Source organism: Protopterus annectens, chromosome 2.part0 (genome assembly GCF_019279795.1).
Source record: "Protopterus annectens isolate FY-2018-M chromosome 2.part0, PAN1.0, whole genome shotgun sequence".
Classification (NCBI taxonomy): Eukaryota; Metazoa; Chordata; order Ceratodontiformes; family Protopteridae; genus Protopterus; species Protopterus annectens.
The window spans coordinates 1,589,856,663-1,589,870,079 of record NC_056728.1 but is presented as its reverse complement, the minus strand read 5'-3'; the positions used below and the strand labels follow the sequence as shown (position 1 = coordinate 1,589,870,079).

The following is a 13,417-nucleotide window of genomic DNA, read 5'->3' as shown; positions in this document are numbered from 1 at the left end:
ATTTAGCATACAAGAAATGCTTACTTACCATTTTGGAAAGATACACCGAGAAAATATATAAAGCTCGTTATTAAACTACGAAACACAAAATTCTGAAGCACACTTGATAACCAAGTAATAAATATTCAAAATGAAAAAGTCAATCACCCTGAAAGGAAGATTTGTCGGAACGTCATCTACCCGCCTTCGGTAATATCCAACCAAACGCAGGCAAATCGGGAAGTTCCACAGTTTTCCTCCCATGGACCAATCATATCCAAGTAGAGGTGCATAGTTTGGTTGCTTTAACAGAAGCTACTCGGTTTCTCAGCAACAAACCATCAACAACTTAGCGGATCATTCAACCACCGTCTAGGTTCCCCTTATACAGTGACAGCTATAATTCCGCATATGCTTTGCCACATATTAGACATGCGCAGTGAACATTTGTTAAACCTGGAGATGGGGCCGTACGATGGGAGTGTTTGAAAATGTTGCTGTTTCGTGCGCTTGTTCATGATTATGATCATGGAGAACTTGGTAGGTGATTTAGACATATTTGTAAACTGTGAGCGTAAAAAAAAATGTTTACTTCCATAGTTGCTGACTCTGGATGAAGACACATGATACGATTTGCGAACTGTGCTGGAACTGTTATTTATTCAGATTATATCGTTATACTGCTACAGTCAGCTTCTTAAAGAAAGGAATCTGGACAAAGTCATAAAAGAAGGGACAAGAGCCTCAGAATAGGGATAGTTTGCTCTCATAAACATGGACTATTGCTATAGTATTAGCTTGAATTTTCTGAAGAGTCATCATCATCTTCTTTTGGCTGTTCCCGTTAGGGGTCGCCACAGCAGATCACCCGTTTCCATTTCTTCCTGTCCTCTGCATTTTGCTCTGTCACACCAACCACCTGCATGTCCTCTCTCACCACATCCATAAACCTTATCTTAGGCCTTCCTCTTTTCCTGTTACCTGATAGCTTCATCCTTAGCATCTTTTTCCCAATATACTCAGCATCCCTCCTCAGCACATGTCCAAACCAACATAATCGTGCCTCTCTGGCTTTGTCTCCAAACCTTACAACCTGGGCTGACCCTCTAATATACTTATTCCTAATCCTGTCCACCCTCATCACACCCAGTGCAAATCTTAACATCTTTAATTCTGCCACATCCAGCTCAAACTCCTGCCTTTTTGTTAATGCCACTGTCTCCAACCCATATAACATAGCTGGTCTCACTACCCTCTTGTAGACCTTCCCTTTCACTCTTACAGGTACTCGTCTGTCACAAATCACTCCTGACACTCTTCTCCACCCACTCCATCCTGCCTGTACTCTCTTCTTCACCTCTCTTCCACACTCACGTGAATTTTCTGAAGAGTAAGAAGTCTAAAACTCAAAAGTTTTCCATTATTTTCTCACTTCATTTCTCCGTAATTTGTCAGAATAACCAATATTTTATGAGGAATAAACAAAACAATATGAGGCAAAAATCTTAACAGTTGAGAGGTACTCCAACATGGTAAACGATGGTACTCCAACATGGTAAACAAGCATTAGCTCTTGATTTACAGTGAGAGCGTCACACTTCTAGAATAAATATTTCTTATGTTGTATTTGTAGGTTTTCCATAATTTCTGTGCATTACGTTTGGCAACAGGGTAAGTGAATTTGAGTTGGTCCGAAGACCGTTTGCGTTTATAACCTATGGGCTTGTCAAGCAAACAATGGGGATAGAGTACAGGACACAGATAGCATAAGATGCAGTTAATTCTCCACAAAGTGTAAAATGCCATTGTTTCCTCTCAATCTCCAAATTGTTGTCTGCAGAATGCTCCAGCCACCGCTAGTATTAATTTGCCAGCTTGGACGAAATATAGTTGTGCAGTTACCATAACAGTAGATGTTTGAGTAGATTACTGCTGCAGTAGCTTAAGCTATATGGGATGTTCTGCTAAGGGTAAGCCTCATTGCCCTGCCTCCTAAAACATTTTAGACCACTCCCACTTGCCATAGTTACCCTTTTTTTCCCTACATTCTGGCACAGGTGTGCTTCCAAACTTTAGAGCTTTCTTGCTCTGATAAAAAAGAATCATGAGCCAAAAGCAACGGAGGGTGGGGGTGCCTACTGCAGCAGTAATCAAACATCTACTGTTTTGGCAAGAACACTTGCACAACCATACTGTGTTCTTCATTAAATTACCGCTGCAATTGCTTAAGCTATATGGGATGATTACTAAAGCTTAGAGAAAACTAGAGGAGGAAGATGGGTCAAAATGTAGGAGTCTTTGAAGAACAGCCTCAGAACTTCTGAAAAGCAAACTTCACACTTCTCAAAACCGAGGTGGAATCCTTCAAAGCCCCCGGGCCAGTGGAAAATACGGCCCAAACCGCAGAATCCTTTACAAACGCATTCTGTGGACACTTACAGGAATGCATGGATCGTGCTATCCCAAATAAAACCAAGACTCACTTCTCCAAAGGCAGGAGACCTGTCTGGTGGACCCCAGCCATAAATAAGCTATACAACAGAAGGAGGAAGCTACTACATGATAGAGCAAAATCCCTAAAAGAGACGGCATCTCCGATCAGTACTAGCAAGAAACTACAATCCCTCATAAAATTATCTAATGCCAGCTTCGAAAGAAAAATTGCACAAGACGCTAAAGATAATCACAAGGCCTTCTTTAGTTATGTCAGGAACCTGGGTGGCAACTCCCAGATATGCTCTGAGTTAGTGCAAAATGACAAAAAATACACTGAACCCACAGACATTGCCAAAATCCAAGCAGACAGGTTCAGTGCAAACTCCCCCCCCCCAAAAGAGCAATTGTCTATCCAAACAGAGTGTAGCCTCCCTGACATCACAGATGCACAAGTGAGAGCTGCCCTCTCCAAAGCAAAAAACACATCAGTGGGACTGGACAGTGTCCCGGGCAGTCTCTTATACGAGCTCCAAGAAGAACTGAACCCTCACATAAAGTCACTGTTCAATCTCAGCCTTACTACAGGATATGTACCCAAGGAATGGTGTACAGCAACAGTGGTCCCACTCCACAAAAGTGGTGCCACAACGGACCCCAGAAACTATCGCCCTATAAGCCTGACTAGCCTGGTCTGCAAAGCTATGGAGCGTATCATCATGGAACTCATAAACAAAGACATTGGGAACTTCCAAACACTGGATCCTACCCAATTCGGCTTTGTTAAGGGCAGATCTTGCCTCTTGAACCTGGTCGACTTCTTTGAAACAGTTACCAAGGCCACAGATGAAGGGAAGGTAGTCCACACAGCCTACCTGGACCTCGCAAAGGCCTTTGACACAATACCCCACTCGGGCATCATAAATAAGCTCACCAGCTTAAATATCAACCCCTATGTCACAAGATGGGTTGCAAACTGGCTCAGGGATAGAACCCACATGGTCAGAATTGCAGGTGCCATGTCAGGCTCTAAACCAGTTACAAGTGGCGTCCCACAAGACTCAGTCCTGGGACCTCTATTGTTCGGTATATATTTCTCTGAGATACAGGCTAACACGGGAAGACTATGGCTGACCAAGTTCTCAGATGGCTGACCAAGTTCTCAGATGACTGCAAACTGGGTGCCATAATCGACTCACCGACTGACACAAGCATCCTCCAAAGGGGTCTCACAGAGACGGATAACTGGTGCCAGAGCCATGGCCTAAAGCTAAATGCCAAAAAGTGCATAGTCATCCCCTTTGGAAAAGACAAAGTGCCCACAAATTACCACATAGGTGGTAATCCATTAAGTACGGAAGAAGTAATTAGGGAGTTGGGGACCCAAGTAGATAGCAATCTCTCCTTTGACAATCACATTGCCAAAGTGGTTAGAAAGACCTTCTATATAGCCCACCTTATCACAAAAGGGTTCACATCTAGATCAAGAAAGGTCATTGCACCCCTCCACTCATCACTCATCAGGCCCATAATTGAATACAATGCCCCATTTGGGATGTACCTTACCCGACACCTGCAGCAACTGGAAAGACCCCAAAAGTACCTCACCAAGAGGATCAAGGGACTCAAACAGATGCTCTACTCATTTAGGCTAAAGAAACTCCAGCTCAACTCAGTTGCTTACCGCGTACTCAGAGGCGATCTGTGCCTGACGTATAAAGCCATGTCCAACCCAGAATTAATGGACATGCTCCACCTCGGGAAATCCAAATTCCTTAGAGCTACATGCTCCAGGGACTTAAACCTCAGCACAGAAATAAATAGGACATGCTGGAGGGACAGATTCATATCCCAGAGGCTCCCCTCACTCTGGAACAAAATTCCAATCCATGTTAGGCAGAGCCCCTCAATGACCCTCTTCAAGAGAAATCTTGACAAGTGGATGGGAGATCGTAGATTTACCCCTGGGATCTCTTCTGTGTCCCTACTAGACAGAGGCACAGTAAACTAACCTTAAAAGGGCTATTCTTCTGTGACCTAGTATACAGAGGCACAGTCAACTAATCTAAAAGGGTGGTGAAAGCCAAACACACTCTGGCTAGACTTATAAATGCCCTAGGGCAGATAGCCTAGTATCAACCTATGAACCTATGGATCTAGAGTAGTCCAGTTTCTAATGTTTGGTAAATGTGTAAACCGATGATCAAGTAGCTGCATTTAGTATATTTCCATTTCCAAAATGCGTCAGAAGTAGCCAAAGCCCAGTTCGAAGAGGTCATTATTGTGCCTGGAAGTGATTGTCCCTGGTTGGAATAACAAAATGGAATAGCCCAGGCCGTAGTCTCAAATACTTCTTTCCTTTTTTGTATCTTCATCAGAAATAAACAGCTGATTAGCAGTTTGTAAAGATTTAGTTCTGTCAAGGTAACACAAAGTATGAAGAAACATCCCTTTGCCAGGTGTAGGCTCAGGAAAGAACATTGGGAGATTGATCCGATTTAGTGGAAACTCTGACAGAACTTTAGGCATAAAGAAGCGGTTAGTTCTCAAGGAAAACTTGTCATTATGAAAAATGAGATGGGGATCAGTGCCCATTAAGGCTTATAACTCTGATGTAGATCTGGCAGAGGTAAAAAAAATTAACAAAACTGTAAGATAAGAACGTCAAGTATGCCTCCTGAGCAAGTTCAAAAGGAGACAGCATAAATTTACCAAATACAAAATGAAGATCCCAGGAAGGAGCCACTTAAAAGTTGGGTGCATATGCAAAACCCTCTTCAAAAATTGTTTAACAGATGGTAGTATAGAAAGAGGGATCTAAGTGCAAAAAAATAGCCTGTATATTAAGCACAATGGAAGAGAGTAGGAAAGGCCAGCAGAAAATGACTCGCACAAATAATAAAGAAACAGAGGCATCTGGGCCTGAAATGGGTCTTGGTTCTCAGAGTGACAGCAACTAGAAAATCTCCTCCATTTCCCCAATATGATCTTTTGTAGCAGGTTTCTTTGTCTCTTGTAATACTTGCTGCACATCTTTAGAGAAAAGGATGCCTATAAGGTATTACAATGCAATCTTCCAGACAGCCAACTTGAATAAGTTGAAGCTTGCAGTGCATTAAACAACCACTTCACTGCGTAAGTCCAGTGTCTGAGTAAGCCAGTGTAATTTCCCTTGATCACTTGCTATAGAAGGGAGAACCATGGGTGCTTTGTCCAAAAGGGAGTGGCCACTATATTCTTGTGAGAGCCCTGTGGTGTCTTTAAAAGAAATCTGTCAGACAAATAGAACATCCTTCTGTCCTGGCAGTACCTGGAATACCACGATCCAGAAGAGGAAAGTCTTGCAGTGACAAGTCCAAGCTCCAATATACACAAATCACCAAGAGGAAAACCAGAAGAGTAACTCCACAAAAGAGCAGAATTGACATCACTAGAGGAGACCTCCGATGCAGAACTCCCAGCCAAGGCTAACCCCCCCCCCCCCCAGAGTGTCAACAGCAGAAAGGGGGAACATTCTGTACTGAAGTAAAAATAGGTAGTAAGCTGTTTGGCTGCATTTTTTGCAATCATCTGTAGAAAGGGAAGGAGGAGAAAAAATACAGAAAAGTGTTTCCTCTTCCTGGGAGACCCTTCTGCAAGAACATCAAACTGGATGGTCCTCGCCACCAAGACTGTTTGTGCCAGCGTCGTGGTCCATAGTGGCTTCCTGAGTCCTGAGGAGCAACACCAGATGGATCTAGAGAAGATGATGAAAGTATGAGGAACAGCACATGACAACAGCAGAGTCACTCACCAGCTTCTGATGCTCGGAAGCTGGACTAAAAACCAAACCTTCCCACTAAAAAATTTCTGTGGACCAGAGATGGATGAAATCACTTGCAGGACCCAGGGCCATGCTGAAGTCAGAGAAGGCATCTAAAAGACTGATCTCAGAAGCTAGAGTAGTAGGAGAAGCCACCTATACCCCATCCCCCCCCAAAAAAAAAGAAAAGTTAGTCTGAGGGGAAACACCTGAGGAAGGAAGAGGAAGGAACACCCAGTGCCATCACTGTACACCTACAGGATGCAAAAACAGCACACAAACCCACAAAAACACCAAGAAGGAGATTGTCTCACCTGTGAAAATTGGAAGCAGACATCGAAGAGAAAATAATAGTCTTATGTACTGCTGTGATGGCTTTGTGGTTAACTATTGTGACTATAGTGTACAGGGTCCTGGGTTCAAAACCTGCAAAAAAAAAAAAAGAAATACATCTCAGAAGTATATCTCATTAAGAGAAATGGTCCTCATCTCTATATGGGGTGTCTTGGCAAGGATAGCCCCCCCCCCATCTGTCCACCTCCAAAAGTTTTCTAGCATACTCCCACACACGGTAGCTGCCCTTTATTTCCTACTTTCTGATACAGCAGCAGTTACAGTGTGTTGGAGTGCCCTAGAAAGCTCTTGGAAGTGGGTCGATTCGGGGAGGGGGGCTGTCCTTGGCAGGATACTGTATATAGCTTAGGCTATTGCAGCAGTAACCTAATAAAGAATATTTTGTTATTCCTTTTAAAATAATTTTTTTACACCTGCCTCAGACCATGTACAGTGGATATAAAAAGTGTACACACCCCTGTTAAAATGCCAGGTTTTTGTGATATAAAAAATGAGACCTTAATAAATCATTTCAAAACTTTTCCCACCTTTAATGTGACCTGTAACCTGTACAATTCAATTGAAAAACAAACAGATCTGTTAGGGGAAAAATATAAAAAATAAACGTACAATAAGCTGGTTGCATACGTATGCATACCTTTAAACTAATACTTTATTGAAGCACCTTTTGATTTTATTACAGCATTTAGTCTTATTGGGTAGGAGTCTATCAGCATGGCACATCTTCACTTGGCAATATTTGCCCACTCTTCCTTGCAAAAGTGCTCCAAATCTGTCAGATTTTGAGGGCATCTGTTGTTCACAGCCCTCTTCAGGTCACCCCACAGATTTTCTATTGGATTTAGGTCTGGGCTCTGGTTGAGCCATTCCAAAACTTAAATTTTCTTCTGGTGAAGCCATTCCTTTGTTGATTTGGATATATGTTTGGGGTCATTGTCATGTTGAAATGTGAAATTCCTCTTCATCTTCAGCTTTCTAACAGACGCCTGGTGGTTTTGGGCCAAAAGTGACTGATATTTAGAACTGTTCATAATTCCCTCCACCTTAACTAAAGCCCCAGTTCCAGCTGAAGAAAAGCAACTCCAAAGCATGATACTGCCACCACCATGCTTCACCGTGGGGATGGTGTTCTTTTGGTGATGCATTAAACGTACCTTTTGGAATTGTGGCCAAAAAGTTCAGCCTTGGTCTCATCAGACCATAACACATTTTCCCACATGCTTTTGGGAGACTTGATGTATTGTTTTGCAAATTTAAGCCGGGCCTGGATGTTTTTCTGTGTAAGAAAAGGGTTCTGTCTTGCAACCCTACGCCATAGCCCGACATATGGAGAATATGGGAGATTGTTGTCACATGTAGTACACAACCAGTACTTGCCAGAAATTCCTGCAGCTCCTTCAGTGTTGCTCTAGGTCTTTTGGCAGCCTCCCTGAGCAGTTTCTGTCTTGTCTTTTCATCACTTTTGGAGGGACGTGCAGTTCTTTGCAACATCACTGTTATCCCATATTTTCTCCACTTTTTGATGACTGCCTTAACTGCGTTCAATGGTATATCCAATGCTGTGGAAATTTTTTTGTACCCTTCTCCTGACTGGTCCCTTTGATGCTTTGTAAGCTCTCTGCAAATCATGGCTTTTGCTGTAGCAGACAATTGAGTAAATGTCAGGAAAATCCTACTAGGACAGCTGAACTTTATTTGGGGTTAATCGGAGTCCCTCTAATTGATGGCAGGTGTGTACCCAAGAAGACTGAATGTTGTAATTAAATCAAAAGGTGCTTCAACAAAGTATTAGTTTAAGGGTGTGCACACTTATGCAACCTGCTTATTGTACATTTTTTATTTTTTATATTTATTCCCCTAACAGATTTGTTTGTCTTTCAATTTAATTGTACAAGTTATAGGTCACATTAAAGGTGGGAAAAGTTTTGAAATGATTTATTGTGGTCTCATTTTTTTATATCACAAAAACCTGGCATTTTAACAGGGGTGTGTACACTTTTTATATCCTCTGTACATACTCTAAAAAAACTCTCTTCATTTTTGTTCAGTTTATTTAAATACCTTGTAATGAAGCTTTCTGCAGTGTGTTTTTAAATGGTTTTCTAGTAGCTGCTTTTTAATATCGCCTACTTAACTGGGAATAGGTATTGATTAGCTGTAACTTGTTGCATACTTGGCCTTTCTGAATGGGACAGACTAGTTATGCCTGGTCATGGGAATTGGTATGAAATTTAAAAAAATGTAGGCTTTAGGATTATGCTCTGCTAGGAAACGCAAAGTAATTAAGTTCTCCAACCTTAAATTACAACCCTGAATGAAAGTTCAATACAGCCCACCTTGGCTTAAATCTCAGGCTTGCTCTGGCTTGTTCATTGTTAGAAGAGATGCTCTTGAGACAGAAACTTTTAACACTGGACTTTTTAAAGCCAGGATTGAACACCTCATTGTGAATGAATGTTACTGCATAGTTGTAGAATGATAATGTTATGATTATCATACTTTTTAGTTGTTAACAACTGCTAATTAATTTGGCATTTGCTTCTTGTTGAACGCTACTGAACGAGTCTCTCTAGCTTTGTTCATTATGTTACACCTGGCTGAACTCGCTAAATTTTGTAAATAGCATCTCTTAAGCTTTCTCAGATGGGACGGGCATTTTAAACTGATAGTACGGTGTTTTTGTGAATGCAAACACCACTTGTGTACGTATGCTAACACTTGCAAAGCCACATGCTTCAGAAGGCACTTGGCATCAGTCATTCAATTGTATTTAGTAACCTACAGGAACTCAGGCTACCAGCAATTAACTACATGAAGAAAAGTAGCAATCCACAAATCCAAAAGAAAATCGTGTAGATACAAGGCAGACAAAATAAATCTTCTCAGAACTTCTTTAAAAACACAGCTTTAATAGATATAAGCACTTTCACATAGATAACATTGCTTCATCAGACATACAAACAAAAACAAACTCCATATATACCCATCTAAAAAACAATTATCCAATTAACATTTCATCCACCACTCCTCCCTCATTAAAACTAACTAGGAAGCATCCACAGCAAGCATCTATGGGCAAGGCATACTTAGAAAAGTTTACTCATCTCTTTCTAAGTTTATGTGACTTCAAAACAGGTTTTAGGGAGACTGAATCATTGAGACCAGACCCTATACGTGCACTTAACTTCAAAATCCATTTCAATTCCACCTTTTCAGTCTCATTAATTATGTCCCCATCCTAATATTTTCCTTCAACACCTGAAACATAAATGTATGTGTACTTCCTGAGTGTTTAGTATGCTTAGCCAGGGCACTGTATTCTAATCCCCTCCAGATACAGAACATATAGTCCCTAATACGTTCTTTTAGGCGTTGATTTGTCTTCCCAACATAAAACCTACAACAGGCCACACAGTGGGTAATGTAAATTAGATTCTTAGTGTTGCAATCAGCACTTGCTCTAAGCTGCCATACATAACCAGTGTCAGGATTAAAAGACAGTGATTCATCTACAAATTGACAAAATGCACAGCTAGAGCACCTCTTGGTACCAACCCCCCTAAGCAGAGATTATGTTACCCACAAAGTAAAGAACCCTTAGACTGGATATTAATATCCCACGCACAGTACTACTCCAGTCCCAACACTCCAAGTTACCACTTACCAGCCCTGATACACAGACTATCAACCTCCACTCCAAGCATTCAGTCATACAAATATACCAGAAATCTAGCCAATGTTAGCCAGTCTCACTTTTGCAACCTAAGACAAACACTAAACTGGAACCCGTTGAAATATCTTCCCTTAGAGGAAGCAGTACATTATTTCAATACTGTCTTCCTAGATACTCTTAACTCCATAGTCCCCATAAGAAAAAAAGAGAGTTAAACATAACCATGCTCCTTGGCTATGTAAATCAACCAAACAACTACTGATTAATAGAGACCAAGCATGGCACAAATGGAGAAAAGAAAAGACCCCACCCAACGAAACCACCTTCAAAATACTTAGAAACAAAGCAAAACAGGCCATTATCAGGACAAGACTTTCTTCTCCCAGCAAATAAACATCCACAGTAATAATCCCAGACTTTTCTGGAAATCTGTCAACTTACTAAATCCAGGTAGCACCCAAAACCCATCTCCATTTCTAGACAAAAGCCCAGTTGAAATCAGTGAAATATTTAATAAAAACTTTATTGATATTTATCCTTACATTAATCAATGCAGGCAAAACCCCAACACCCATTAACCCATTCATCATACCTCAAAGCAATATCAGCTCCATACCATCTTTTAACTTCCAACCTGTAGCAACCTCTCAAATGCAAACATTACTTGGCAAATTGAAACCAGGCTCCTTATCCGCTGATAATCTCCCCCCAGAATACCTCAAATTAGTGCTAAGGCAATATGTTTTCCAGTAAGTAGCCTTATAAACTGATCACTTACAGAACACACAGTCCCCCAGCTCTGGAAAAAATCAGTAATCACCCCACTTCATAAAGGTGGAAACCCTCATGACCTATCTAATTTTAGACCCATTTCCATACTGTCCCCTCTATCTAAAATAATGGAAAAATGCATCCACAAACAACTGGTTGATTATCTAACCAGCAACAACCTGTTATCCCCTTCAGAACATGGTTTTCGACCATCCCACATTACTATTACTGCCTTAGTCTCCTTCACAAATTACATCTATAACGCCCTAGATAGTAACCTACTTACATCAGTCCTGTTATTGGATCTCTCAAAAGCATTTGACACAATCTCTCACATCAAACTTATCCAGCAACTCCACTCACTAGGATGCTCTGATGCCACCCTAACCTGGTTCACTAGTTACTTGGATAACTGACAGCAATCTGTAAAATGGCTGAATAACCTCTCTAGCTTTTTCCCAAATAACATAAGAGTGCCCCAGGGGTAAGTCTTGGGACTCCTACTATTCAACATTTTTATAAATGACCTAAATAAAGTTTCCACTGACTGTGATACCATACAATATGCAGACAATTCAACCATTATTTGTACCTCCAATAACTTCTCTGACCTCCAAAAGTTAACACAAAAAGCCTTTACATCCATAGAACTCGGACTAAAGCAATCACAGCTGTTACATAACCCTAATAAATCAAAACTGCTCATCTTTGCATGTAAACCTGTTCCCACAGACTTTACTGTATTCTCCATAAACAAAACCCAAATAGAGTTAGTAAATCAGGCCAAACTGCTAGGAATTAATATTGACAGCAAACTTATCTTTGACTTGCATATTAATAATGCAGTAAAAAATACACTTCAAATTAGGCAAACTTTACAGACACAAACAATACTTAGACAAATCCATCCGAATAAAACTTTCAAAAAGTCTTCTCCTTCCAACCTTACTATATGGGTCTCCTATCTTCACCAATCTCCACAACTCTTTGCAACACAAACTACAGTCCTGTTATTATAAGATTGCAAAATTTGCATCATCCCAACCAAATCGTACCCACCATTGCCAGGCCACTAAAGAACTAAACTGGCTAGAATTTGGACATTACCTACATTACACACAACTTACCTTTGCCCATAAACTCATTTATAAACCTGAGTGTTGCCCTTCCCTGAAAAATATCATTGAACCTTACGTCCCATCCAAATATCTACACGCTAACAACAAACACCTACTTAAAGTATCAAAACCTAGTAAAAGAGGAGGTAGCTACCTCTACTCCCATTCCATAACTAAGCTGTGGAACACCCTCCCATCGTCCGTTACAGAATTAGACAACATAATCTCCTTTAAAAGAAAACTAAAACAACATCTCACTGATGATCCCAGCTGCACATGCAACACATATCCACAGCCTCCTTAATCTAGCTAAACTGTTTCACATAGCAAATATATTTTTGTTTATGTCATACTGTTACACCATATGAGTTATCCCTAATCTTTAGTATCATAGTCCACACATCAATGCAACCATTTTAACACATTTTCTTTTCTCTGTCACTTTCTACTTTTAATACTACCATTAAATATATGCCACCTGTAATCTACTTATTCCCACTACCTAGCTATAATATTCTAACTATATCTGTTTTATAGGTTCATAGGTTCATACTAGGCTATCTGCCCTAGGGCATTTATAAGCCTAGCCAGAGTATGTTTGGCTTTCGCCACCCATTTTAAATGAATTTTGCTATGCCCTTTTTCGAGGTTAGTATACTTTGCCTCTGTCTAACAGTGACACAGAAGTGATACCCGGAGTAAACCTATGATCTCCCATCCACTCATCAAGATTCCTCTTGAAGAGAGTCAATGAGGGACTCTGCCTAACCTGGACTGGGATTTTATTCCAGAGTGAAGGGAGCCTCTGGGTTATGAATCTGTCCCTCCAGCATGTCCTATTTATTTCAGTGCTGAGGTTCCGATGGGATTTGGATTTTTGAGGGCATGTCCCTTAATTCCGGGTTGGACATGGCTTTATACATCAGGCACAGGTCGCCTCTGAGCAGGCGGTATGCCACTGAGTAGAGCTGGAGCTTCTTTAAGCAGCATATGGCATCTGTTTGAGCCCTTTGATCCTCTTGGTGAGGTACTTTTGGGGTCTTTCCAGTTGCTGCAGGTGTTTGGTAAGGTACATCCCAAAGGGGCATTGTACTCGATTATGGACCTGATGAGGGATGAGTAAAGAGATGACCTCCCTAATCTAGATGTGAATCCCTTCATGATTAGGTGGGCTATATAAAATGTTTTTCTAACCACTTTGGCCACGTGGTTGTCAAATGAAAGATTGCTATCAACTTGGGTCCCCAGGTCCCTAATTACTTCTTCTGTGCTTAATGGATTACCACC

The 13,417-nt window shown here is 41.0% G+C and overlaps 2 protein-coding genes across 2 annotated transcripts in view; one reads left to right on the top strand and one right to left on the bottom strand.

Annotated features, from left to right (window-relative positions):
* Nucleotides 1-149, bottom strand: part of LOC122793550 (caltractin) — a 276,068-nt gene extending 275,919 nt beyond the window's left edge. Inside the window, exon 1 of the mRNA XM_044061698.1 lies at nucleotides 29-149. Within this exon, the coding sequence (XP_043917633.1) occupies nucleotides 29-31 (3 nt within the window). The 5' untranslated portion in view covers nucleotides 32-149. The remainder of the gene's footprint in view (nucleotides 1-28) is intronic.
* Nucleotides 150-245: 96 nt separating this feature from the next.
* The window catches only part of BBS12 (Bardet-Biedl syndrome 12), a 118,415-nt gene continuing 105,243 nt past the window's right edge, over nucleotides 246-13,417 (top strand). Inside the window, exon 1 of the mRNA XM_044061697.1 lies at nucleotides 246-519. Coding sequence (XP_043917632.1) covers nucleotides 496-519 — 24 coding nt within the window. The 5' untranslated portion in view covers nucleotides 246-495. The remainder of the gene's footprint in view (nucleotides 520-13,417) is intronic.